Genomic DNA, 26,437 nt, shown 5'->3' on the forward strand with positions numbered 1-26,437 from the left:
ACTCTGTGGATATACTATTACGTGCTGCTGAGTGTGCTGCTCGGGAAGAGCTGAGTTCTGAGCGTTGATAGAACTTTGTTACTTGCTCCCCCATGCTCTTCAGTTTTTCTGTGCAGAACCCAGCAAGAATCAAGAAATGCAGGACTGAGCAGGCAGCCTTGTTCTGGTGTAGTTAGTCATTACGACATATAAGGAAACCAGTATGTACTTATTGGTGTCAGTCTGTTGTGGGGAAACTGATTAAAGTGCCTAGTTATAGAAATAGGATTGTGCAGTATTTTGTGACAATTGTTTGTTTGGATAAGTTGTGCCTGATCAATCTCGGATTCATTTGTTGAAGTCGGTGTGGAGTTTTCACCAGTTGTGGATTTGCACTGGGTGGTCTGAATTGAGGGACGTAGCAGATGTGAGGATACAGTGAAGTGATAAAGCTTCACAAATAGGAAACTCGAGGTGAGCAGCGTTCCACAGGTCCCCTGAAGGAACCATTGCTGTTCACTGTTGCCATAAAGCTCTTGAACTTAACCATTAAAGAGCATAAAACATAAGAGCACAATTAGGCTAATTGTCCCATTGAGTCTGCTCTGCCATTCCATCATGACTTACTTGGAAATCATGGGAGCCATTTCCTATTAAGATTAAAGTGGAAGAGTCATATGGAGAAAAATGTCAGCGGGGATTCTGAATGCCAAAAGCACCAGTTCCTGTGTCCTGTTTCACATTCTATGCCTAGGTTGAACAAAGAAGCTACGTTGTGGTTTCAAACTTTGGGGTTTGAAAATCAAATGGTACTGTATTTCCTGGAGTGAAATGATTGTAGATTTTGAGTGTTTAGCTTATTTAGAGGCTGCCATCATTTTTAGAACATCCTCTTCCCTAAGTGAGTAGGAAAGACCTATAAATTGGTTAAATTTCTTTACTGTTTTTATTGCTTCATGGTGATATTTTTTGCTACTGTGACCTTTCTTATGGATTTCTAATAAGATTGTTCGTTTTTATATTGTACCATGGTTATCCCACAGTCTGGGGTTCAAACTCAGCAAGGAGCAGATTAGCGACTCATTTATTTGTTTAGAGATTTTAACAGTGATTATGGAGAGATGACTCATGCCGTCTGAAGGGTTAGTTTGAAATTCAAGTTCCAGAGCTGATTAGTCAAATAAAATGTGTAAAAGTGATTGAGGAACACTTGCAAACTTCTTGTAGCAGATTCTTCATACTTAATCCAAATGTGAAAAATACAGAATAATAATTGTGGTTGCTTTCAAAATGAGGTGAGGTTAAATCTTCTACATTTCAGAAAACTGCATAAACTATTTCCAGTGTTTGAAGATGCATGCAAGATATATAAAATAAAATTTAGCATGTTTACCTTTTAAATTAATTTTAGTGTGAAGTGTTTCTGTCTAATCATATGAATGTCAGTTCCACTCACATCGATCTTTCCAATGATAATGTGTATTATTAAATTCCAAATTCAAGTTTCTTAGTTCAGGATGAATTATGTTTTATTGTGTAATCCAGATTTGTTGATTAAAATAGATACTTGTGCATTAGTCACATAAATTGTGTTTTGCGGTGTTAAATCAGAAACCTTTGGGTATCTTAAAACATCTGCATACTGGAAAGGACCACGTCGCTCTTAAGAATTATGTTTAGCATTGTTTGCAATTATATTTTGATCTCATCAGGAAAGGGCTTCTATTTTGTTCTTATAAATAATGGAGGAATTCATTCCTGCAGGTGCATCAAATACAACCTCCAGGATTACTCTTGAATCTTCAAGTGTGGATGCTCAGCCCTCCATCTCCTGCCAGCTGCAAATTCAAAGCAACGTATATGATTTACGAAGGAATATTCATGACCTGCGCCTGCAGCTTCAACAGTTGAGACAATCACAGGTACTTATTCACATTTTGTGCTGAAGACTACAACCTTACCACAGAATCCAAATACTTCCCCTCGAAGAGCTAGGTTTTGAATTGATTGTGATAAAATTTGGATTCAAACAAGAAATTGTTAAAAATTCGGTAATAGGTATTTCACTCAGATGCCAAAGATTATAACTACTGTTAAATTCTGCCATACAGTGATACAGAGACAAGCTATCCATGTCCTTGTCAGCCAGTAGTGCAGGTCAACTTTATGCTATATGTATTTCTGAAACATCTTGTTGAACCGTGTAATTTCAAACAGAAAATAGCTATGCTTCTAATTATCTGTTGGGCAAATCTTGAGGAATCATTGGGGGTAACGTTCCAGCCCTCTTCTCAGCTGAAGATACATGTGCACATAGTAAGGCTTCTGGGTCAAGTTGAGAACATAAAGAAGGCAGAAACCAGCAGATCTTTAAGTGATTTTTGGTACAGAAGGTGAAGGACAGGTCCTTATAGTTTTATTTTCAACTTATTTTCTCCTGGAAGGATGTTAGCAGGACATCTGGAACATTTTTGTTAGGGTTCCACTTCCTCAAGACAAAAGACTCTTCGTGAGGAATTGGGCAAATGATAAAGGTTTTTTGAGTTACCTTTAGTTTGGGTCGGCTACCATTTCTGGAAGAATTTACATCAGCCTGATCTCAACAGTGAGGGTTAGAGTTCTCTACTGCAGTCATGAAATAACTGCTGCAATAAGTCTGAAGAAGATTGTGGGGAAGTTGAACCTTCTTAAATTTCTTCCATCAATGAAAGACACATCAGCAGCAAAAATGAGAAGGCATATTATCATGAAAGGAAAATAGACACAATTTTCCCTTGCTCTACTTACTCATAATGCTCTTCCAAAGAGAGAGAAAGTCAGTGAACTGAAGAATGGCAAGATTGGTAGCTATTATATTCCTTTGACTTAAAATTAAAAATACTCAGTAACATGCATTGGTGATGCCATTGTTTTATGCTGGAGCATATTCATTACATGCTCCATTGCAAAGGAGCTACATAAAAGGTCACAGGTTTGATGGAATTTTCTTTTTGCTGTTTTTATTGACACGATATAACTGATGTTAAGGTACCTCTGTATTCTCAAAAGTGTAGATTCTATTGCTCAAAGCAACTTTGAGGTAGCTTTGAGAAGAGTTATTTGTCAGGTCTTGAAATTCAGCTACAAATTGGCAAGTATGATGTTGTGTCCATCTCTGAAACTTGGCTAAAGGATGGTGCCATTGGGAGCTGAACGTCAAAGGATATACGGTGTATCGGAAAGATAGGTTAGTAGGCTGGTGGGGTGGGGGGGGGGTGGTGTGGCCCTGTGTATAAGAAATAATATTAAATCATTAGAAAGAGATGACGTAGGATCGGAAGGTGTAGAGTCTCTATGGGTTGAATTAACAAACGACAAGGTTAAAAGGACCCTAATGGCAGTTGTATACAGGCCTCCAAACAGCAGCCAGAATGTGGATTACAAATTACAGCAGGAGACAGAAAAGGTGTGAGAGAAGGGAAATGTTATGATAATCATTGGGGATTTTAACATGTAAGTGGAATAGGAAAACCAGGTCAGTACTGGATCTCGAGAGAGGATTTGTAGAATGTCTGTGGGATGATCTTTTAGAACAGCTTGTTGTTGACCTACTAGGGGATCAGCTGTGCTGGATTGAGTGCATTTAAAGCAGAAGATCAGTTCTTGATTGGCCAGGGCATCAAAAGGTATGGGGAGAAGGCGGTGGAATGAGTTTGACAGGAAGGATTTGATCAGCCTATGATTGAATGGCAGAACAGACTCAATGCAGGCCTAGTTCTGCTCATATATCTTATGGTCTTATAATCTTATGATTTTGCCTTAAGAAAATAGAATATAGAACTGTAGAACACAATGCTGTGCCAACCTTTTAATCTACTCTAAGATCAATCCAAACCTTCCACCCACATAGCTCTCCATTTTTCTTTCATCTGTATGCCTATCTAACACTCCACAAAATCCACGACACCACCAACCTTCATGTCAGCTGCAAACTTACCAACCCTTCTACTTTGTCATCTAAGTCATTGATAAAAATCCCTAAGAAGGCCTAGAATAGATCTCTACAGAATATCATTCGTCACTGCAGAATGTACTCCGTCTACTACCACCCTCTTCCTTTTATAGGCAAGCCAGTTCTCTAGACAACGAAACAGGTTTCCCTGCATCTCATGCCTCCTGACCTTCTGAATGAGACTATCATGGGAAATTTTGTTGAACGCCTTGCTAAAACCCATACACCCTGTATCCACCACTCTACCTTCATCAATTTGTTTTGTCACTTCCTTGTAAAAGTCAATCAGGCTCAGGAGACAACACCTGCCCCCACAAAGTCATGCTGTCTATCCTTAATTAAATCACGTTTCTCCAAATACTCATAAATCCTCTCTCTAAGAATGTTCTCTAGTAGCTTTCCTGCTATTAAAGTAAGACTCACTTGTCCCTAATTCCCAGTATTATCCCTATTACCCTTCTTAAACAAAGCAGTAATATTTACCACCCTCCAGTCTTTTGGTTCTGGCAAGCCATGGGGAGTTATCAAAAGTTCTAGCACATACTTTTTCTTAACCTCGACATATTCCAGCATATTAGCCTGTTCTACGCTGTCCTCACATTCATCAAGGTCCCTCTTACTGGTGAATACTGAAGCAAAGTATTTATTAATTCTCCCCACCCTTCTTCCTCTTTAGGTACATGTTTCCTTTTTTTTTATCCCTGATTGATTCTATTCTCACTCTCGCTCATTCCTGCCTACCTTGTAATTCCCTGTCTGATCTTTGCTTCCTAAACCTTAAGTATGCTTCCTTCTTTCTCTTGACTAAATGTTGCACACCTCTTGTCAACCATGGTTTCTTCATCCTACCTCATTGAGTCAAACCTATCAGAACCCCAAGCAGGTAATCCTTAAAAAATATCCACATTTCCAATGTACATTTCCCTGAGAATGTCTGTTCCTAGTTCCTGTTTAATCACATCATAATTTACCCACCCTTAACTAAATACATTTCCGTGCGATCTGCTCCTATCTTTGGTCAAGGCTGTGCTAAAGGTCAGAGAGATGTGTTTGCTGTCTCAGAAATGCTCACCTATCAAGAGGTCTGTCACCTGACCAGGCTCATTGCTAGTTGATCTGTCCAAATATTCTGTCAGGAATCCTTCCTGGACACACCTGCACCAGCTACCTGCACCAACTACCCTCTTGCACTTAGGAGGTGCCAATCAATATTAGGGAAGTTGAAGTCACCCATGACAACAACCCCGTTATTTTTGTACCTTTTCAAAGTCTGCATTCCAACCTGCTTCTCATTATCCCTGTTGCTATTGTTGTCTCTGTAGAATACTTCAAATAGCATGATTGTTCCCTTCCTGCTTCTGACTCAGTAGACAATCGCTTCATGATGGCCCATGATGGCCTGGCTCTCTGAAGTTGTGATACTGTTCCTGATTAGCAATGCCCCCACTTTTACCTTCTTCCCTATCCCTTTTGAAACACCGAAACCTTAGAACGTACGGCAGTCTGTGACAGCCAAGTCTCTGTTATGGCCACAATGTAGAACTTCAGTTACATGGGCTGTTCTATGCTCTAAATTCACCATCCTTGTTCCTGGTATTTCTCACATTAAATTAAACACATTTTAACCCACCCAACTCCCTGCATTAATGCCCTATCCACTGCCTATCCTTCCTCACACTCGCTCTAATCATTGCATCTACCTTCACAGCATCAGTTCCATCCTCTGATCTATCATTTTGGGTCCCATTCCCCTGCCAGCCTCGTTTAAACCCTCCCCAACAACTCTAGCAAACCAGCCTGCAACGATATTTGTCTGTCTAGAGTTCAGGTGTAACCCGTCCCTTTTGTGCAGGTCATATCTTCCCCAGAAGAGATTCCAGTGATCCACAAATCTGAAGCTTTGTCCCTGCACCTGTTCTTCAGCAACACATATATCTGCCATATCATCCTGTTCTTCCCCACAGTGCCGTGTGACACAAGCAGCACACAATACTACCTTTAAGGTCCTGCATTTTAGTTTCCTTCCTAGCTCCCAATCTCTGTTTTTCAGGACCTCTTCCCTTTTCCTACCAACATCCTATCAATATGTAGCACAACTTCTGACTGCTCAGCCTACCCCTTTAGAGTGCTCTGTACTCGATCGAAGACATCCTTTTCTTTGGCACCTGGGAGGCAGCATACCATGCTGGAGTCTCTTTCACATCCACAGAATCTCCTGTCTGTTCCCTTAAGTATTGAATTCCCTATCTCACCCTTTCCTTTCTTAGCCACAGACCTGGGCTCTGTGCCAGAGACCTGATTGCTGCTGCTTTCCTCGGTAGGTTTTCCTCCCCCCGGCCCCCAACAGTATCCAAAGTATTGAGGCAAGTGGCTGCTCAGATGTACTGTGCACTGTCTAACACTTCCTTTCCCTCACCTGACAGTCAACCAGCTACCTACCTCCTGAAACTGCCTTCCCATATCTATCTGTCAGTCAACCCCTCAGCCTCCTGAGTGATCGGTAGGTCATCCAGCTCCCTAGCACAGTCTGTAAGGAGCAGCCAGATGAACGTCCTTAGGGGCACTGGAGGTCACCCTGACTTTCCAAATCATGCATGAAGAGCACACCACTACCCTGAGATCCATTCTCACGGCTCTGCCTGTGCAATCAATATATTAGCACTTTTTTTTACCTCTTTTATTTCACTTCCTTCAAGAGGCCAGCATCTTCTCTCTCAAGATTCTCTTGGTGAAGAGAAATGGCGGTGTTAACAACAATTGGAGATCCAACACATACCTACTTCCAATGTAGCAATATCTACCCCATTGCCAAAGTTCAAAGTTGAAAGTAAATGTATTAATGAAAAATACAAATATATGTCACCATATGAGATTTATTTTCTTTTGGCCATTCACAATAAAGCCAGTGAAAGACCACACAAAACAGGACCAACAACCAACGTGCAAAAGGCAATAAAACTGTACATGTAAAAAAGAAAGAAAAATAAATAAATCAATAAGCAACAAATATTGAGAACACGAGCTAAAAAGTCCTTGAAGGTGAGTCCATACGTTTGTTGGGAATAGTTTAGTGTTAGAGCGAGTGAAGTTATCCCCTCTGATTCAAGAGCCTGATGGCTGATGGGTAAAAACTCTTTCTGAACCTGCTGGTGTGGGTCCTGAAGATCCTGAGCACCAGTTGAAATGCTGTTGTATTTTGCTGAAGCTTGTGTCATTTTAATGTTGCTTTTATACTGCAGCCAAGACACTAAGTATAGATTTGTAGAGTAGAATCTGCATAGTATATGTTAAGCATCACTCAGCCTTCTGAGAATTGTGTTCACATTTAGTGTGCACAGCTTCCTAACCAATGGAATTTTAATATTCAAAGACATTAAATCATGTCTTATTTGATTTGTAACTGCAGGCTCTTGCTGCTAGCTGGTGGGTGGGTGATTACACATTCTTTTTCTCTTCTCTAATGCATTTCATGAAGTAAGAACATCAGGAATGAGCTGTATTGACTGGATTGGGAAGATGTAATTGAAACATAGTACAATGCATTAAAGTTTCAAATGGTGCAACTTATCCTTTAGCCTTAGAAGGTTTAAGAAGACTTTTATGTTCTGCCGATTATTTGTGGCTAAAATGTTAAACCTTTTCTTTAATGTTCTGTTTGGTTTGTGATTTCTGTTTAATTTCCTGCATCTGTACTTTTCTTTGTATCAGTCAGTTAACACTTGTTGTTCTTTACCCTGTTGGGATATCTTTGGCTCCTTAAAATATAGGAAATCAATTACTGCTATAATCTCCAATCAAATGGTTGTTTTTTTAATGGTGACAGATTTACTGCTTTCTGTTGGACTTCTGACTGAAATTGGCTGAAGTCTAGTCATGTGTCCCTGTGGGTCCGTGTTTTTTCTTGAATAGTTGTGAGTGGGAGTACAATGTTGTGTGCTGAAATCAAAGTGCTGGAAATGTTATTGGGAAAGAGATGCATAGCTATAGATTAGAACAGAATAACTTTGATATTACACCTATTTTAGCATATTTTTCCCATGAGTAAGTTTTATTTTACCCTAAATTGATGGAGAACCTGAAAGATAAAGACGAGGAATTTCACCAGATTGTTAAAATATATGAGCAAAAGGATGTAGTTCAGATAAAACTGAGGGAGTGCAGAGAAACTAAAGATTACGTCTTGGTCTTGGACCAATTTCCAAGTTGCTTTTCAACATTTTTAGAAAAAGTACTCTGGGGAATATCACAGACTACTTGAAGTGTACAGCAATGCTTTAAAGTATAGGTAAATTAAAAGGCCAATTACTGTACATCAAGTGTGAAGTCTCAGGATGTATTATGATTAAAGCATTAATTAACTGGACATGCTTACTGCGGAATTCACTCAGATGTAGTGAAGGGATTTAAATTAATCTTGGGGCTTGGTTTTTTTTAATGGCTTGCTGTATTGCTGCAGTGGGCTGAGAAAATCTTAGCAGTTATTATAGAATCAACTTGAATTAAAATTTGTAGATATTTAATAGGTCAGCAACATCAGCGGAACCTTGGAACAGTATCTTAGTATGAGTTATTTTCAGATATTTTATATCTGCAACATTTTCCTATTCAACCATTTTAAAATATTAGAATGTAGGATTTATATTGGCAGTTGTCTGCTAATACAGTGCATATTAAAACACAGAATTCTTGAAGCACTCAGAAGAGCTGACAGTATCAGTAGAAAAAGAAACTGAAATTAACCTCGCACATTGAAGACTCTTTACCAGAACATGCAGATCAGCAGCATCTTTTAAAATTCTCATCAAGGAATTGTTTGCCGGTCTTATTACAATAGACAAGAGGTGCATGAGTGGGCCATTCGGCTCTTCGAGCCAGCACTGCCATTCAATGTGATCATGGCTGATCATCCACAATCAGTACCCCGTTCCTGCCTTCTCCCCATATCCCTTGACTCTGCTATCTTTAAGAGCTCTATCTAACTCTTTCTAGAAAGCATCCAGAGAATTGGCTTCCACTGCCTTCTGAGGCAGAGCATTCCATAGATCCACAACTCTCTGGGTGAAAAAGTTTTTTCCTGAACTCTGTTCTAAATGGCCTACCCCTTATTCTTAAACTGTGGCCTCTGGTGCTGAACTCCCCCAACATCGGGAGCATGTTTCCTGCCTCTAGCGTGTCCAATCCCTTAATAATCTTATATGTTTCAATCAGATCCCCTCTCATCCTTCTAAATTCCAATGTATACAAGCCCAGTAGCTCCAATCTTTCAACATATGACAGTCCCGCCATCCCAGGAATTAACCTTGTGAACCTATGCTGCACTCCCTCAGTAGCAAGAATGTCCTTCTTCAAATTTGGAGACCAAAGCTGAACACAATACTCCAGGTGTCATCTCACCAGGACCCTGTACAACTGCTGAAAGACCTCTTTGCTCCTATACTCAACTCCCCTTGTTATGAAGGCCAACATGCCATTAGCTTTCTTTACTGCCTGCTGTACCTGCATGCTTACTTTCAGTGACTGATGAACAAGGACACCTAGATCTCATTGTACTTCCCCTTTTCCTAACTTGACACCATTTTGATATCTGCCTTCCTGTTCTTGCCACTAAAGTGGATAACCTCACATTTATCCACATTAAACTGCATCTGCTATGCATCTGCCCACTCACCCAACCTGTCCAAGTCACTTTGCATTCTCCTAACATCCTCCTCACATTTCACACTGCCACCCAGCTTTGTGTCATCTGCAAATTTTCTAATGTTACTTTTAATCCCTTCATCTAAATCATTATTACCTGTGGCAAATGAATTGCAACAAATTGTATTTATGTAGAAATATGCAGATAGAAATGCTAAAGTACTTCACAAGAATGCGCCAAAAATACTTCACGATAATGTACAAAAGGGGATTTGAACTCAAATGATGATAAAGATTCATTGAAATGGTGGATTAAAAGAATGTTAAGTTCATTTTTATTTACCCTAATAAGCAACAAATTAAACTTGAGGCCGGGATTGGAGAAGTGTAAAGTTGAAGATTATGATGTGGGGAAATACTAGAAATAGGAAGGAGTGAAGGCAAAGAATGATTTTACCTTGAACTTTGTTGCTACATGAAACTTGCGTTGATGCACTTAAGCAGAAAATACATAGATCAATACTCATGGGAGCAAGTAATATATTTCCTGGGCGAAGAAGGAAACGTGTGTGGAGCACAGAGAATTAGATCTATAGAGTTAAAGGTTAGAGAGCCTGTTTAAGTACTTTGTAATTGTGGGAGAATACAGTCTGGGTTTACAGAGCACAGATAGCCATTCCACTGATTGGGAAATACTCAGAAATGAGTTGCAAGATTGGTTCTCAAGTGAGAAATGATGAACAAGTGAATGAAGATTAGGGCAGCTAAAGGTTTTCAGTTTGGACAAAGTAAGCTTAAAGAGAAATCTCACAGAATGACGGACAATTCTACAATATAAATATAACAAAATCCACTGTGATGGAAAGCAAAAGCAGAAAAGAACACATATAAAAGAGTGTTTGAACAGAAGCTTGATTTGTCCTGAATCCAATGTGTGCAGGAGAGTACAAAAATAGACCAATATTCTTTCGTATGTTCACATAGGGGCAATGATCTCTTTCTCATTATTCCTGTTCCACAGCTGTTTACTGATCTCCCTCCATCCTCCCCATCTTCAATGTGTTGTACCCTACCTCTTCTTATCCCTCGCCAGAAAGCTGGACCTCACCTTCCAATTTCCTCACGTATTCATTTTCCTCCTCGTGTTCTTTATACTTAGCTTCTCCTTTGTCACTTGCATTTTTTTCACACATTACGCTTCCTTCAGTAGCTCACCTGAAAATAATATTTTCAGGTTGGCGCGGTGCAGGTGGGAACATTGTCTCCTCTCGTGGTGCAGAGACCTGGAGTTTGCATGCTGTCCCAGCTACCCTGCGAGTTTCCTCTGCCTACTCCGCTTTCCTCCCATATCGCAAAGACGCTGGGTTTGGGAGGCTAATTGGCCATTGTAAATTGCCCCAAGTGTGTAGGTGAGTGGGGGAATCTGGGTGGAGTTGATAAGAATATGGAGATAATTTAAAAAGGAATTACTATAGGATTAATGTAAGTAGTGGTTGATTATTAATGTATGGTTGGCAGGGTGAAGAGACTTTTTCCATATTGTTTCTCTCAAGGCACCATGAAATAATCTTCTCCTAACAATATAGACCTTGAGAATCAAAAGAATTCATGGAGGTCATAAGCACTTAAACTACTGTTTAATGATGAAGCAACTGATGAGTGATTTTGAATGGAAGAACTAACTTCTGTAGTTTTGAGTCAGGTCTGTTCCAAACTCTGATACCCAAAGATGTTCAGATCACAATCCCTCTGAAAATAGCAGGAATACTTCCTTATTATATGAGTAGTAGAAAGCTGTGCTGTTGTAAGCAGTTTTGGTGTGTAAAGACAAGGTAACACTAATGGGGAAACAAAGAACAATTCAAACAACCCCCCCCCCCCACACTTCCCCAGCCATCTCTTCCTGTTAGATAGATAGATAGATACTTTATTCATCCCCATGGGGAAATTCAACATTTTTTCCAATGTCCCATACACTTATTGTAGCAAAACTAATTACATACAATACTTAACTCAGTAAAAATATGATATGCATCTAAAATCACCCTCTCAAAAAACATTAATAATAGCTTTTAAAAAGTTCTTAAGTAGTTTACTTAAATACATTGAGTCCTAACCCCGGCACTTTAACATATCTTACTCCTGGCGGTTGAATTGTAAAGCCGAATGACATTGGGGAGTATTGATCTCTTCATCCTGTCTGAGGAGCATTGCATCGATAGCAACCTGTCGCTGAAACTGCTTCTCTGTCTCTGGATGGTGCTATGTAGAGGATGTTCAGGGTTTTCCATAATTGACCGTAGCCTACTCAGCGCCCTTCGCTCTGCTACCGATGTTATACTCTCCAGTACTTTGCCCACGACAGAGCCCGCCTTCCTTACCAGCTTATTAAGACGTGAGGCGTCCCTCTTCTTAATGCTGCCTCCCCAACACGCCACCACAAAGAAGAGGGCGCTCTCCACAACTGACCTATAGAACATATTCAGCATCTCACTACAAACATTGAATGACGCCAACCTTCTAAGGAAGTACAGTCAACTCTGTGGCTTCCTGCACAAGGCATTTGTGTTTGCAGTCCAGTCTAGCTTCTCGTCTAACTCAGGCTTGGCACATGACTTGCCTGCTCTTTTCCTTTATGTTTTTAGCTATGGCCTGTAACAGGCTTAAGATGGATTTCATAGTTAGTATTTTAATTATGAAGGTAATATGCATGTTCTGAAAATTAGGATTAAGAACTTTTCACCTTATGCTGCATCGTGAGCTATAAATTGCAGCACCGTTCAATAACCGACCGGCGCTGTGAACTTCTGAGTGTAGAAATTAGTTTTGGTCTCTGGTGTAATAAGTGCAGAGTGCCCTTCAGAATAATTGAAAGCTAAGATTACTTCCAGTGGGCATTATAGGGCAAATAATGACTCCAGTAATTCTTAGTTAGTGACTATGAACTATTTGAGTTATGTGTGGCTGTTGTAGCAGCATAATTAAAGTGGGACTACATGTTGGAAAGTAAGTTGATACACCATAGATATTGGTTGCCTCTGTCCTTGTTAGGCATTTGCAAATTGACCTGGTCATTCCTTCAGTGGAGTGCAGACAGTGAGGGCAGAACGAAAGCACTGAAGTGGCTCCACACCTTGCAATAGAATCTGGTCTGAACCTTTCTAACCTCTTCTGATAATGCATCTCTCAGCAATCAAGATGGAAATAAAACAGTCTATTCTGCATTTTAATGCAATATTAAAAACCACTCAACTGGTGATTAGTCTGCTAGAGGGCAATAAAATTTCTGCCTTGTGTTTCACCTTTATGATGTTTTACATTGACCCAACCCATCTGAGCACCTCTTGTGAACCACTGTGCTTATTTAACAAAGATAGCTGAAGGATGTCGGTATCTGAATTTTCTGTCTACAGATTATGGCTATTAGCTCAGAAAGCAAATAAAACTGCAGATGCTGGAATCCAAATCAAAACCAGAAATGCTGGAATAACTCAGCCAGTCAAGCAGCATTTGTGGAAAGTGGGAGTAATTCACACTTTGGTTCAGGGACCTTACCTTGGAAATGAAAGTTTACTCTTTTCAAAGCAGAGCTGGAAAGTGGAGCAAAATACCACCTGGGGATAGGTGAAGACTGATCTGGCGATAAAGAGCATGGGTACTGAAAGGTCATCACCTTTTTGTTGTAATCAGTGATTGGAGAATCAATTATTTTGGCTCAGAGGTTAATATATTGACAGTGGACACCATAAATTAATCAGTTGTAGTCCCCAGGCCTCCAGGGCAAACATAAGGAACAATTGTGCAAGCAGTACTGATAAATGGAATCTGATGCAACTCCACACCTGCTCCACCACAGTCTCTGTACCTCAAGTTCACTTTTACAACCATTACTATCTGATTCCATCTATAGATGTTAGTGAAACTAACTTACATTAATCTGCATGGTTACAGAGACAGAACCTACAAATATTAAGAATTAATTTCAATTTTCAATTTCTGTGTAAAATCCCAACCTGTGTATGATTAATCTGTGGGATTGAAATATTAACTATTTTAATCAGATGGATCCCTAACTCATTCAGTGGAAGATTTATCTACAAAACAGATTTTAAAAAACAGTGAAATTGCCCACAATTCATTAGAGGGTAGCTAATGTTGTTCCATTGCTGAAGAAAGGCTCTAAGAATAAGCCAGAAAATTATAGGCCAGTGAGCATGATATCAGTGGTAGGAAAGTTATTGGAAGGTATTCTAAGGGACCAATATGTAAGTATTTGAATTGACAGTGACTGACTGGGGATAGTGAACATGGTTTTGTGCAAGGTAAGTCATGTCTAACCTGTCAAATAGAGTTTATTGAGGAAGTTACCAGGAAAGTTGATGAAGGCAAGGCAGTGAATGTTGTCTATGTGGACTTTAGCAAGGCCTTTGATAAGGTCCCACATGGGAAGTTAGTCAAGAAGGTGCAGTCGCTCGGCATTCAGGATGTGATAGAAAATTGGATTAGACATTGGCTTCGCAGAAGAAGCTGGAGAGCGGTCGGAGTTGTTGCCTCTCTGATTGGAAGCTTGCGACTGGTGGAGTGTTGCAGGGATCGGTGCTGGGTCCTTTGTTGTTTGTCATCCAAATCAACAATCTGCATGATAATGTGGTAAACTGGATGAGCCAATTGTCAAATTACACCAAGATTGGGGTTTGTAGTGGCCGGTGAGGAAGAGTATCAACATTTGTAGCGGGATGAGGACCAGCTGGTGTAATAGTCTGAAAAATGGCAGATAGAATTTAATGCAGACAAGTGCGAAGTCTGGCACTTTGGGAGGACCAACGAGGTGAGTGGTAGAGCATTGAGCAGTGTGGTAGAACAAGGTGTGGGAGTACAGGTAAATAATTCATTGAAAGTGGTGTCACAGGTAGATAAGGTCATAAAGAAAGCTTTGGCCAAATTGGTCATCTTAAGTCAATGTATTGTTGTGTACAGGAGTTGGGATGTTATGTTGAAATTTTATAAGGCTTTGGTGAGGCCTAATTTGGAATACTGTGTGCAGTTTTGGTCACCTACCTACAGGAAAGATGTGAATAAGATTGAAAGAGTGCAGAGAAATTTTACAAAAAATTTTGCTGGAATTTGAGGTCCTGAGTTATAAGGAAAGGTTGACTAGGTTAGGACTTTATTCCCTAGAACATAGAAGATTGAGGGGAGATTTGATAGACGTATCCACATTTATGAGAGGTATCGATAACATAAATGCAAGCAGACTTTTTCCACTGAGGTTGTGTGAGTCTAGAACTAGAGGTCATGTGTTAAGGGTGAAAGTTGAAATGTTTAAGGGGAACATGAGGTGGAATTCTGTTATTCAGAGGGTGATGAGAATGTGGAATGAGATGCCAGTACAAATTGTGGATGTAGAGTCAATTTCAACATTTAAGAGAAATTTGGATACTTATATGGATGGGAGGGGTATGGAGGGCCTTGGTCTGGGTGTGGGTTGATGGGACTAGGCAGATTAATTGTTTGGTATGGACTAGATGGGCCAAAGGGCCCAAGGGCCTGTTTTTGTGCTGTAGTGTTCTATGATTCCATGACTCTAACCAATGAAGTCAGGCTAACTGGCCTATAATTTTGTTTCTTCTACTGTAACTCTTGCTTTGGTTAGCAGCTTAATATAGGGTATAATAGCCCCCTGGCCTGGCCAAACTTAAGAAATCTCATTTGGGTGGATGCTGCGCAACGTGTCCCCCGTTACAAATCAGCACCACGAAATAACAAACAGTACACAATATACAATTAAACAATTGAGCTTCTTAATTCTTAACCTGACTATATGGTTAGTAAAGAAAACAAAAAAAGAAAAAGGGCCCATTCTCATGAAGCAGTCTAATGCACAATGTTGGAGCTCACTGATTGGACCCTTTGTCCACCATCGACCTCCTCTGATCGTTGCTGACCTTCAGACCCTCACTCCAAGTCCACTCCGTCTGAGGTCTACCAATTCTCTCCATTCGCGCCTTCTCTCCTCATCTCTCCCTGGCAAGAGACCGCGAATTCCGGCTCCCAGACACACAAAAAAGAACATCCCGCTCATTGGCTAGCATGCCCCATTATCTCTAGTCATAACCCAAACATTGCTGCTACAGAGAAACCATGACCTCAGCAGTGGAACATTACAGAGAAGCCATTACATTAGCAGTGAAACTTTACAGCATGTTACACCACCTTGCTCCCTTCTTGCAATCTTCCATTCCACTGGAATCATTCTAGAATCTAGTAGTTTGTGAAATATCATTACTATTGCCTCCACAATCTTTTCAGAACCTTGGGGTGTAGTCCACCTGCCCCAAGTGAGTTATCTACCTTCAAACCTTTTAGCTTCCCAAGCGCCTTCTCCTTTGTAAAAGCAACTGCACTCATTTCTGCTCCCTGTCCATTCTCGAATTTCTGTTCATGTCTTCCATCTGTGAAAACTGATGAAAAATACTTATTAATTAAGTTGTCCACCATTTCTTTGTCCCTCATTACTACCTCTCCACCTTCATTTTCCTGTGGTCCAATATTCACTGTTGACTCTCTTTTAATCTTCATATAACTGAACAAGCATTTGATATCTTTGATATTTTTGGCTAACTTACATTCATATTTCATCTTTTCTCTCCTTATGGATTTTAATTGCCTTTTGTTGGTTTTTAAAGGCTTCCCAATCCTCTAACTTTCCCAAAAACTAATTTTTGCTATGTTATATGCCCTCTTTTTTTCTTTCATCCTGTCTTTGACTTCCCTTGTCAGTCATGGTTGCATCATCCTTCCTTTAGAATACCTCTTCATCTTTGTGTTGTGTCTGTCCAGCGCCTTCTGATTTGCCCCCAGGAGTCCAGCCATTGCTGTTCTGCTGACATCCCTGCTAGTGTCCCCTTCCAATCAACTTTGCCATAAATAATTAATATGTACGTAATTAATTTGCGCTTAATTAAATAGTAGGTTATTATTTTAATCAATCCTGCCGTTTTTAATCCTTAAACGTAGTAATATACTGAAACTTCATGCCTCGAGGCCACACATTCAAGTATAGTTTTGAAAGCCTTCCGTAATCTTGTTTTATGTGGGCAAGATGTCTCTGTACAAGACAAACTGCCTAGTTTCTTAATTTTCCAAAGAGACAGCTCCCACAGAAGCAGTTTTGCTGATCAGCTAATTCAGATTGGTCTCAAGTGGTGCAATAATTTTCCTTGCTTTGGTAATTTTGGATTTGGTTCTTGGAATTTAAATTGGCATTTAAATCAATGGGTAGCTTTTCTGGACTGAAAATGATTCTCTACCATTCCATTGCCTCCAATTATCTGATACCATCAGATTAACAGGCAAAATGTATAGACATTTGCTTTTTGAGGTTAGCAATGAACAATTAATTAATTGAAGATAATCAAAACCAAATGATGAGAATGATGTTAATTAAACACTGATGTTCCATTATAGTGTATACAGTGATAAGAGAAATATATCTCTTACAGTTGCATTCAGAAGTCAGCCTCATCAATGTCAACCTTTTGTAAGACTGCAAAGTACTAGCAATTAAACGTGATGTGAAGCATGGGAGCAATCAGCAATGTGAATGTTGGTCTTGGCAACTATTTGCAACTGATCACTAAGATGTTTTTTAAAAAGTAAATGGAAATAATGAGTTGAAACATGAGAGATGGTGAGAAAAAAAACAACGTGAGAGTAATTCGTCTTTGGAAGTCTTGGAGATTTTGGAATGTGTTCTTTGAAAATCACTGTGGATAAACCATTTTAACTAACAAGTGACAAATTGGTGTTCTTGATTTTAAAGTGAGTAACGTTTTGTTTACCATGAGAAAACAAACTTCAGGTGTTGGTTAAAATTATTTTGATTTTTGCATTCCTTTCGAGTTCAATGACTATGGATGAATAATTGCCTCCTGTCATCAACAAACCAGCAGGACACAGAACTCCATAGACTGAGTTCTAGCTGTCAAATTGAATACAGCCAGTAATCTAACCATAGCAATCATTCTATCAGTTCTCTTCAGTTAACTGGCCTTGTGGCTTGCGACTTTATCTATGCCATCTTTGTGAATAAAAAGTGAGCCAAAGTAAGAGTAAGCTGGGCGATAGGTATGTGCTGGATTGGTTTCTGAAGACAGTGGGGCAGTTTGGTTTTTGAAGACGTTGACTGTGTCAAGAAAACTGAAATGGAAGTATTTTCCTCCCTCAGCTCACAAACCAAGAGACACTCAAAGCAATGTTCAAGAAAGCAGAGTGTGAGATCAATAGCAGGGTAATTGAAGCAGTGAGGAGAACTGACGATCCTCTGCAGAGACAACGTATACTAGTGGAAGAAGAGCGACAGAAGTACTTAGCTGATGAGGAGAAGATAATACAGCAATTATGGTAAGTCCAGTCATGTATAATTATATTGTTTTGTTTTCTGAAGAATGCATCCTCATCATCTTAACTGTTACTTTACCTAGTGTTTTTTAATTTCTTCCCTTAGGGGTTTATGTTGTTCAGAGTTTCAGGTGGCAAATTTAAGTGATTTGTTTTGAATTGATCCTGATCCTTGTAAAGATACAAGGATGCAATGTTGAAATGAAGTACTGTGACAACTTCTTGTGCCTAATCCATGTGGTTCTCATTTTGCAATCTTACAGTATTTCAGTTTGCTTTTCAGCATTACTGAGACACTGAGTTTTGTGTTGGCAGTGGTTCTGGATATGGTTGGTCTCAGTTAGATATCAAAGGTATTACTTTGGTGATGGCTCCTGAAAATGCCTGTGAATATCAGATGAGAATAAGATTCATTTGACCTTTTGATCTTGTTATAGTTCAGTACCCAAATGTGGTGGTAGAGTACCAGCATGCAAGTAGCCTCTTCCTATGAGAAATCAAAAATTGACTGAAATAGGCACCAGTTGGAAAAGAAAGTGAAGCTTCTTTGTATGCAAATAATGCTGTAGCTACTTTTCCATGCAAAACTTTTTAGAGTGAGTTATTGATTTACCCTTCCAGTACTTATGATCCTGTCGTGACTAATAAATATATAGTTCAAAGCTGAACAAGCCATGATTTTTTTTAATGGGATCGCACCTTAACATTTTGAACAATTTTGAACAATTTCTTTGTTGGGAGATTTTGAACAATTTCTTTTCTTCAGTATTCACTAAGGAGAAGGATATTGCATTGTGTAAGGTAAGGGAAACAAGTAGGGAAGTTATGGAAACTATGACGGTTAAAGAGGAGGAAGTACTGGCGCTTTTAAGGAATATAAAAGTGGGTAAATCTCTGGGTCCTGACAGGATATTCCTTAGGACCTTGAGGGAAGTTAGTGTAGAAATAGCAGGGGCTCTGACAGAAATATTTCATATGTCATTAGGAACGGGGATGGTGCCAGAGGATTGGTGTATGGCTCATGTGGTTCCATTGTTTAAAAAGGGTTCTAAGAGTAAACCTAGCAATTATAGGCCTGTCAGTTTGACGTCACTGGTGGGTAAATTAATGGAAAGTATTCTTAGAGATGGTATATATAATTATCTGGATAGACAGGGTCTGATTAGGAACAGTCAACATGGATTTGTGCATGGAAGGTCATGTTTGATAAATCTTATTGAATTTTTTGAAGAGGTTACGAGGAAAGTTGACAAGGGTAAAGCAGTGGATGTTATCTATATGGACTTCAGTAAGGCCTTTGACAAGGTTCTGCATGGAAGGTTAGTTAGGAAGGTTCAATCGTTAGGTATTAATATTGAAGTAGTAAAATGGATTCAACAGTGGCTGGATGGGAGGTGCCAGAGAGTAGTGGTGGATAACTGTTTGTCAGGTTGGAGGCCGGTGACTAGTGGTGTGCCTCAGGGATCTGTAGTGGGTCCAATGTTGTTTGTCATATACATTAATGATCTGGATGATGGGGTGGTAAATTGGATTAGTAAGTATGCAGATGATACTAAGGTAGGTGGCGTTGTGGATAATGAAGTAGGTTTTCAAAGTTTGCAGAGAGATTTAGGCCAGTTAGAAGAGTGGGCTGAACGACGGCAGATGGAGTTTAATGCTGATAAGTGTGAGGTGCTACATTTTGCTAGGACTAATCAAAATAGGACATGCATGGTAAATGGTAGGGCATTGAGGAATGCAGTAGAACAGAGTGATCTAGGAATAATGGTGCATAGTTCCCTGAAGGTGGAATCTCATGTGGATAGGGTGGTGAAGAAAGCTTTTGGTATGCTGGCCTTTATAAATCAGAGCATTGAGTATAGGAGTATATAGAAAATAGAGAAAGTACAGAGGAGATTTACTAGAATGTTACCTGGGTTTCAGCACCTAAGTTACAGAGAAAGGTTGAACAAGTTAGGTCTTTATTCTTTGGAGCGTAGAAGGTTGAGGGGGGACTTGATAGAGGTATTTAAAATTATGAGGGGGATAGATAGAGTTGACGTGGATAGGCTTTTTCTATTGAGAGTAGGGGAGATTCAAACAAGAGGACATGAGTTGAGAGTTAGGGGGCAAAAGTTTAAGGGTAACATGATGGGGAATTTCTTTACTCAGAGAGTGGTAGCTGTGTGGAACGAGCTTCCGGTAGAAGTGGTAGAGGCAGGTTTGGTGTTGTCATTTAAAGTAAAATTGGATAGGTATATGGACAGGAAAGGAATGGAGGGTTATGGGCTGAGTGCAGGTAGGTGGAACTAGGTGAGAGTAAGCGTTCAGCATGGACTAGAAGGGCCAAGGTGGCCTGTTTCCGTGCTGTAATTGTTATATGGTTATATGGTTAACATCAGGAGTCTTTGATTATGACCGAAGATAATGTAATTTGATACTTGTAGGGCACAGTTTGATTGTGATGAAGATACTAAATGCTGCTCAATCTGGAATTGTGAATGATTCATACCCACCCTTCAACTTCAGGTTGTTCCAGGGCACTGAGTCCCATTCTGTAACTCACTGCTAACCTCATTCACCCAACATGCCTAATTTTACTGGCCTGTTTCGACACCTGAATAAGCAACACACAATTTAGCACTCCTTTCAAATCCTTCATGGTTTCACCTCCCTCCAAACATAACTCCCCTCCCCCCCACACACACCCATCACAGACAATTGATGAGCTTTGTGTACATTTAAGTTTTCAAAACGTTTTGCATTCAAAGATGCTGTCAATGCAGAAGTATCATAACTTTGCTTCATTTTGTTCAGATTTCAGGTGAGAAACTCAACTCATTCATGCCCATTAAAATAAGCTTTACTGGCTTTACTCCATTGTGACCTTTTAACAAGTTGGGTTTAGTCCCCAGGTTTGCTAACTGCCATTTAGTTGGAGCGGTGATCATGCTATGTATATTTTTATGTCCTTTCATTTATTTTGTGAATGTTCTTACTATATTGCCACAATATTATTAAAGGCTCAATTGGGAGTAATGTACCTCAGATGTGAACCACTGTTCTATTTATTTCTCAGTGCTCTGGGAAAGCAATAACAAGTACCAGTCTCAATAAATTTCATTCAATATAAGTCTAGTTTTTTCAAACTGAAGTCAAGGCATAGAAGGATTTTTATACCAATGATTATTTCTCAATTTTATAGGTCTTCCATAAACTGTATACAGTCAAATCTCATTCATCTAAGTTAGTGTACAAGAGTCATGAAACAGGCCCTTCAGCCAAACTAGTCTATGCTGAATCATTTAAACTACCTCATCCCATCGACCAGCACCCGGATCAAACCCCTTCGTAAGCCTTCCATCCATGTACATACCTGCCCAGACTTCTCTTAAATCTAAATCACATCGACCACTTATGCTGCCAGCTCATTTCACACTCTCTCCACCTCATGTTTCCCCTCATGTTCTCCTTAAATATTCCACCTTTCACCCTTAACCCTTGTCCACCAGTACTCCCACCCTACCTCAGTGGAGAAAGCCTGCTTACATTTACTCTATCTATACTCCTCATAATTTTGTATACCTCTATCAAATCTCCCCTACGTTCCAAGGAATATAGTCCTAACCTATTCAATCGTTCCTGATAACTCAGCTCCTCCAGTCCCAACAACATCTTTGTAAATTTTCTCTTACTTGCATCGTTCCTGTAGGTGAGTGATCAAACTAGACACGATACTCCAAATTAGGCCTCAGCAATGTCTTACATGACTTAATCATAACATCCCAACTTCTGGACTTGATACTTTGATTTATGAAGGCCAATGTGACAAAAGCTTTCTTTACAACCCTGTCTACCTGTGACGCCACTTTCAATGAATTATGGACCTGCATTCTCAGATCCCTTTATTCTACTGCACTCATCAGTGCCCTACTGTGTAAGACTTTCCTTGGTTGGTTCCCCCAAAGTGCAATGCCTAACACTTGTCTGTATTAAATTCCATCTGCCATTTTTCAGCACATTTTTCCAGCTGGTCTGGATCTACAGGCACAAGGCTGTGCTGACTATCCCCAATCAGTCCTTGTCTATCCAAATACACATATATCCAGTCCCTTAGAATACCTTCTAATAACTTTCCCATTATTGATGTCGGGCTCACCTGCCTATAATTTCCTGAGTTATTCTTAGAGCTTTTTTTAAACTGTGGAACAATATTAGCTATCCTCCAATCTCACCTGGTTGTAAGGATGAGTTAAGTATCTCTGCTAGGGCCCTTGCAATTTCTGCACTTGCCTCCCGCAGGGTCAGGAGGAACACCTTGTCAGGCCCTGGAGATTTATCCACCCTGATTTGTCTCCTCCTCTGTAATCTATATAGGATCTGTGACCTCACTGTTGCTTTGCCTCACCTCTAAAGTATCTGTGTGATTCTCCCGTGTAAATACAAATGCAAAAAATCAACTTAAGATCACCCCCTCCCCATCTCTTCTGGCTTCATGCATAGATTACCACGCTGAACATCCAGGGGACAAACTTTGTCCCTTGCAATCTTTTTGCAAGGATTCTCCTTCACCTTGCCTGCCATGGCAAATTCATGCTTTCTTTCAGCTCTCCTGATTTCTTTCTTAAGTGTTCTCCTGTATTTTTTATACTTCTCAAGTACCTCATTTGTTTCTGCCTGCCTATAACTGCTATGCACCTCCTATATTCCAACATCTCTTGAAAACCAGGGTTTCCTAAACCTGTAACCCTCGCCTTTTATTCTAACAGGCACATAAAAGCTTTGTACAGTCAAAGTTTCACTTTTGAAAGCCTCCACTTACTAAGTATACCTTTGCCGGAAAACAAAATCATCTACACCCACAAAATCCTTTCTGCTACCATCAAAACTGGTCTCAGCCCAAGGACCAGACCTATCCTCATCCATAATTACCTTGAAACTAATTGCATCATGATCACCAGATGCAAAGTGTTTGCCTACATGTCACCTGACCTGTCTCATTCCCTAAAAAGAGATCGAGTTTTGCAATCCTCTCATTGAGACGTCTGTGTATTCATTAGGGAAACTTCATGAACAGAGTTGACAAACACTTTCCCATCCAGCCCTTTTATAGTATGGAAGTCCCAGTCAAAATGTGAAAAGTTAACATTACCTACTGTCACAGCCTTATGTTTCTTGCAACAGTCTGCAATCTCTATAAATTTGTTCCTCTAAATCCTGTAGAATATTGGCTGGTCTACAATATAGTTCCATTAATGTGGTCACACTTTTCTTATTCTTGAGTTCCAGCCATAAAGCCTCACTGGACAAATTCTCCAGTATGTCCTGACCGTGCACTGCTGTGACATTTTTCCAGACTAGTAGCACCACCCCTCCCCCTTTTAAACTTTCCAGCTTTATCACACCTAAAGCAATGGAACCCTAGAATATTGAGTTGTTAGTCCTGCCCTTCCTGCGGCTAAGTTGTAGTGCTTTTAGTAAAAGAGTGCACGTTAAAACAAACATCTGTGTCGATGACGGACTTGAATGAAGACAGCTTTGTGGAGCACCATGTTATTAAAAAGTAAGAGTGTAAGGAAAGTGTCAGCCTAATCAAGGGCAAAGGAGAGAATTTCTGCCTGGAGCCAGAGGGCATGGGCAAGGGCCTAAATGGCTATTTTGCAGCAGTATTCACCAAGGAAAATAGTGAGATCTGAGAACAGTGTGTAGATATTCTAGGCCATGTCGATATTAAGAAAGAAGAGGTGTTAGATGTCTTGAAAAATCATTAATGTGGATAAGGCAGAGGCACTGATGGAATCTATTTCAGGATATTGAGGGAGGAAAGGGAGGAGACTGCTGGAGAGTTGGTTTAGACCTCTGCATCCTCTTTAACTACAGGCAAGAGTCCAGACAACTAATGTTTTTTCCTCTGTTTAAGATGGGAAATTGGGATAATCTTGGAAACTGCTGGCCAAAGAGTTGTACATTAGTGGTAGGAAAATTATTGGAGAAGATTCTTAATGACAAAATTTGCATTTGGGAAAACATGGGTTTGTGTAGAGCAGGGCTTTTAAAAATCGATTAAGTTTTTTGAGGAGGTGAAAAAGAAGTTTGATGTTAAGTCCATGGACGCTGTTTCTGAGGACTTCAGTAATGCACTTTGCAAGGTCTCTCATGTTTGACAGGTCCAGAAGATTAAGTCCCACAGGGTTCACAGTTGGTAAAGATGGATACAAAATTGGCTTAAATAAACTGCTGGGAGAGCAGTTTTGGGTTATGGCCCCATGTCAGAACTGAGTGTAGAAGGAAGAAAGCCAGTGTCAACACAAGGGGGAGAGGTGAAATGGGCTGGGAGGTGATGGGTGGGGGATGACGGGCAAATGGAGCCAGGAGAGGAATGGGCAGGGAGAAGGTGAGAGACGAACGGGAGAGGATTATGGGCAATAAATGAAAACAGATATGGAAGACTGAGTTGAGCAGGATGAGAAAGGGGGTGAGGGGGTGGGAGGGGAAGAACCAACTCTGGAATGTAATAAGTGGAAACAAATGTGGAAGGGATGATGGTCAGATCCTCCAATCTCATCTGTTGATGCGTTAGAAGGCATAAATTTTAGGTTGGGGGGGGGTGTCTAATGTTGAAAAATAGATACGTGAGGTAAGTGTTTTACACAGAGAGTAGTAGGTGCCTTTAGAATGCCCTTCTGGGGTGGGTGGTGTGGAAGCAGGCATACCAGTGGCATTTCAGAGGCATTTGGACAGACACAGAAGCATGCAGGGAATTGAGGGGTGAGGATCACGTGCAGGCAGAAGGTAGTTTAATCTAGTATCCTGATTGACACAGACATTATGGGCTGTATGGCATTTCACTGAGCTGTATTGTTCTCCTTCTGCTGTCATGCTGTAGGAAGGATTTGGAGGCTTTGGAGGGAATACAGAGGCTCAGTGATTGGAGTATATCAGCTATAAAGAAAAGTTGGACAAACTTGGATTGTTTTTCATGAAATGAATGAGGTTGTGAGATGACTTTATAGAAGTATATAGAATTATAAATGGCTCTTCCGTAATAGAACAGCACAGATAATTTCCTCACAAATTTCCTTTAATTCCACGCCCCCCCACACTCAGTCACCTTAAAGCTATGCTCTGTGGTACATGGTAATTATATCAGTACTGTTCAGCTACAAAACCTGAGCCACTGCATTTATAAAATGGACATAAAAACATCCCTGTGTTTATATCTTTGATTTTACTGAATGAGACATAACAGTGATATCTCAAAATTGCATAATGCTTTGCAAGCAACTAGTTCAATCTGTGCTATTTATTTTTGAGTGGGATGAAAGAATAAACTCTCAGCATCAGAAATGTGTGACATTGCACATCATGGATAACCTAGCTGTTCTGCTTTCCTAATCAGCTTTGCAGTAGCTTGTCACAATGCAAACAGTATTTAGCATTTAAGTCTATTACCTCAAACTTTATTTACTCCTGTGCACATTCTCATTTCATTGTCTATTTGTCTGATTATAGAGTTTCCTGTGGGTAATCTGCATGTCTGTTAGGTCTTACACAATCACGTTTGTTGGACTTAATGCTTAAAAGCACCTCTGCACCTATTCAGCTATTCTCAAATCATCTGTATTGATGCTTAGAGTTTGAACAAAATGGCATCAGTCTAGCATCCCCTGGTCACACACCAGTCTTGCTTCTGGCATCGAACTGAAATCTTATGAAAAAATGCAGTCAAACTTCCAAAACAGTGGACCACTTGCTTCATGTTGCATTGACTGAGAAGTTCAATTGGTGCAGATCAACTGTTCACGGTCCTCTGACTGAACGTATTTGGATGATGCATGAAAATGCTACAGTGCTTGCTGACATTCCTCGCACAGAGGAATGTAGTTGTTCTCGTTGGAGATCAATAAACCCCACTCAGGACTTCACTGCGGAGGTTCTTCAGGACAGTTCCCGAGGCCCAACTATCCATAAAATATGATGCAGTAATTCCCCTAGATTGACCCAGTACCGCCTGGCTAACCCGTAACTCTTCCGTGAAGATGATCAAGGCACAGGTGAAATCCACCATCACTGCCCTGCCAATCATTAACCCCCAGAGTCGTAAAGCCGTTGGGCCCACCATACCTCTGCTGATCACCAGGTATCAATCTGCACTAATCCTATTTATCATTGTCTCTGACATAAAGTTTCATTGCTCAGATTCAACTCTGAGAACTGACCTCATGGATGCTTACAAAATCTTGACAGGCATTGCTAAGGTAGAGGAGAGTCTTAAAACTGATTTAAAATGAGAGGGGGAAAAGCACAAGAGATGGAGCAACACCTCACATTCCATCGGGGTAGTCTGATGGCATGAACATCAATTTCACCAGCTTCTGGTAATTTCTCCCCCCTCCCTCCTTCTCTCCCTTTCCATTCCCCATTTTGGTTACCCTCTCACCTTTTCTCTTC

The 26,437-nt window shown here is 40.2% G+C and overlaps 1 protein-coding gene across 18 annotated transcripts in view; it reads left to right on the top strand.

Annotated features, from left to right (window-relative positions):
- The window catches only part of LOC140732271 (sickle tail protein), a 634,545-nt gene that overhangs the window by 569,293 nt on the left and 38,815 nt on the right, over positions 1–26,437 (top strand). For all 18 annotated transcript variants that reach the window (XM_073054676.1, XM_073054677.1, XM_073054678.1 and 15 more), the window contains 2 exons: positions 1,744–1,901; positions 17,835–18,010. In XM_073054676.1, coding sequence (XP_072910777.1) covers positions 1,744–1,901; positions 17,835–18,010 — 334 coding nt within the window. The remainder of the gene's footprint in view (positions 1–1,743; positions 1,902–17,834; positions 18,011–26,437) is intronic.

This window comes from Hemitrygon akajei, chromosome 8, assembly GCF_048418815.1.
Source record: "Hemitrygon akajei chromosome 8, sHemAka1.3, whole genome shotgun sequence".
Taxonomy (NCBI): domain Eukaryota; kingdom Metazoa; phylum Chordata; class Chondrichthyes; order Myliobatiformes; family Dasyatidae; genus Hemitrygon; species Hemitrygon akajei.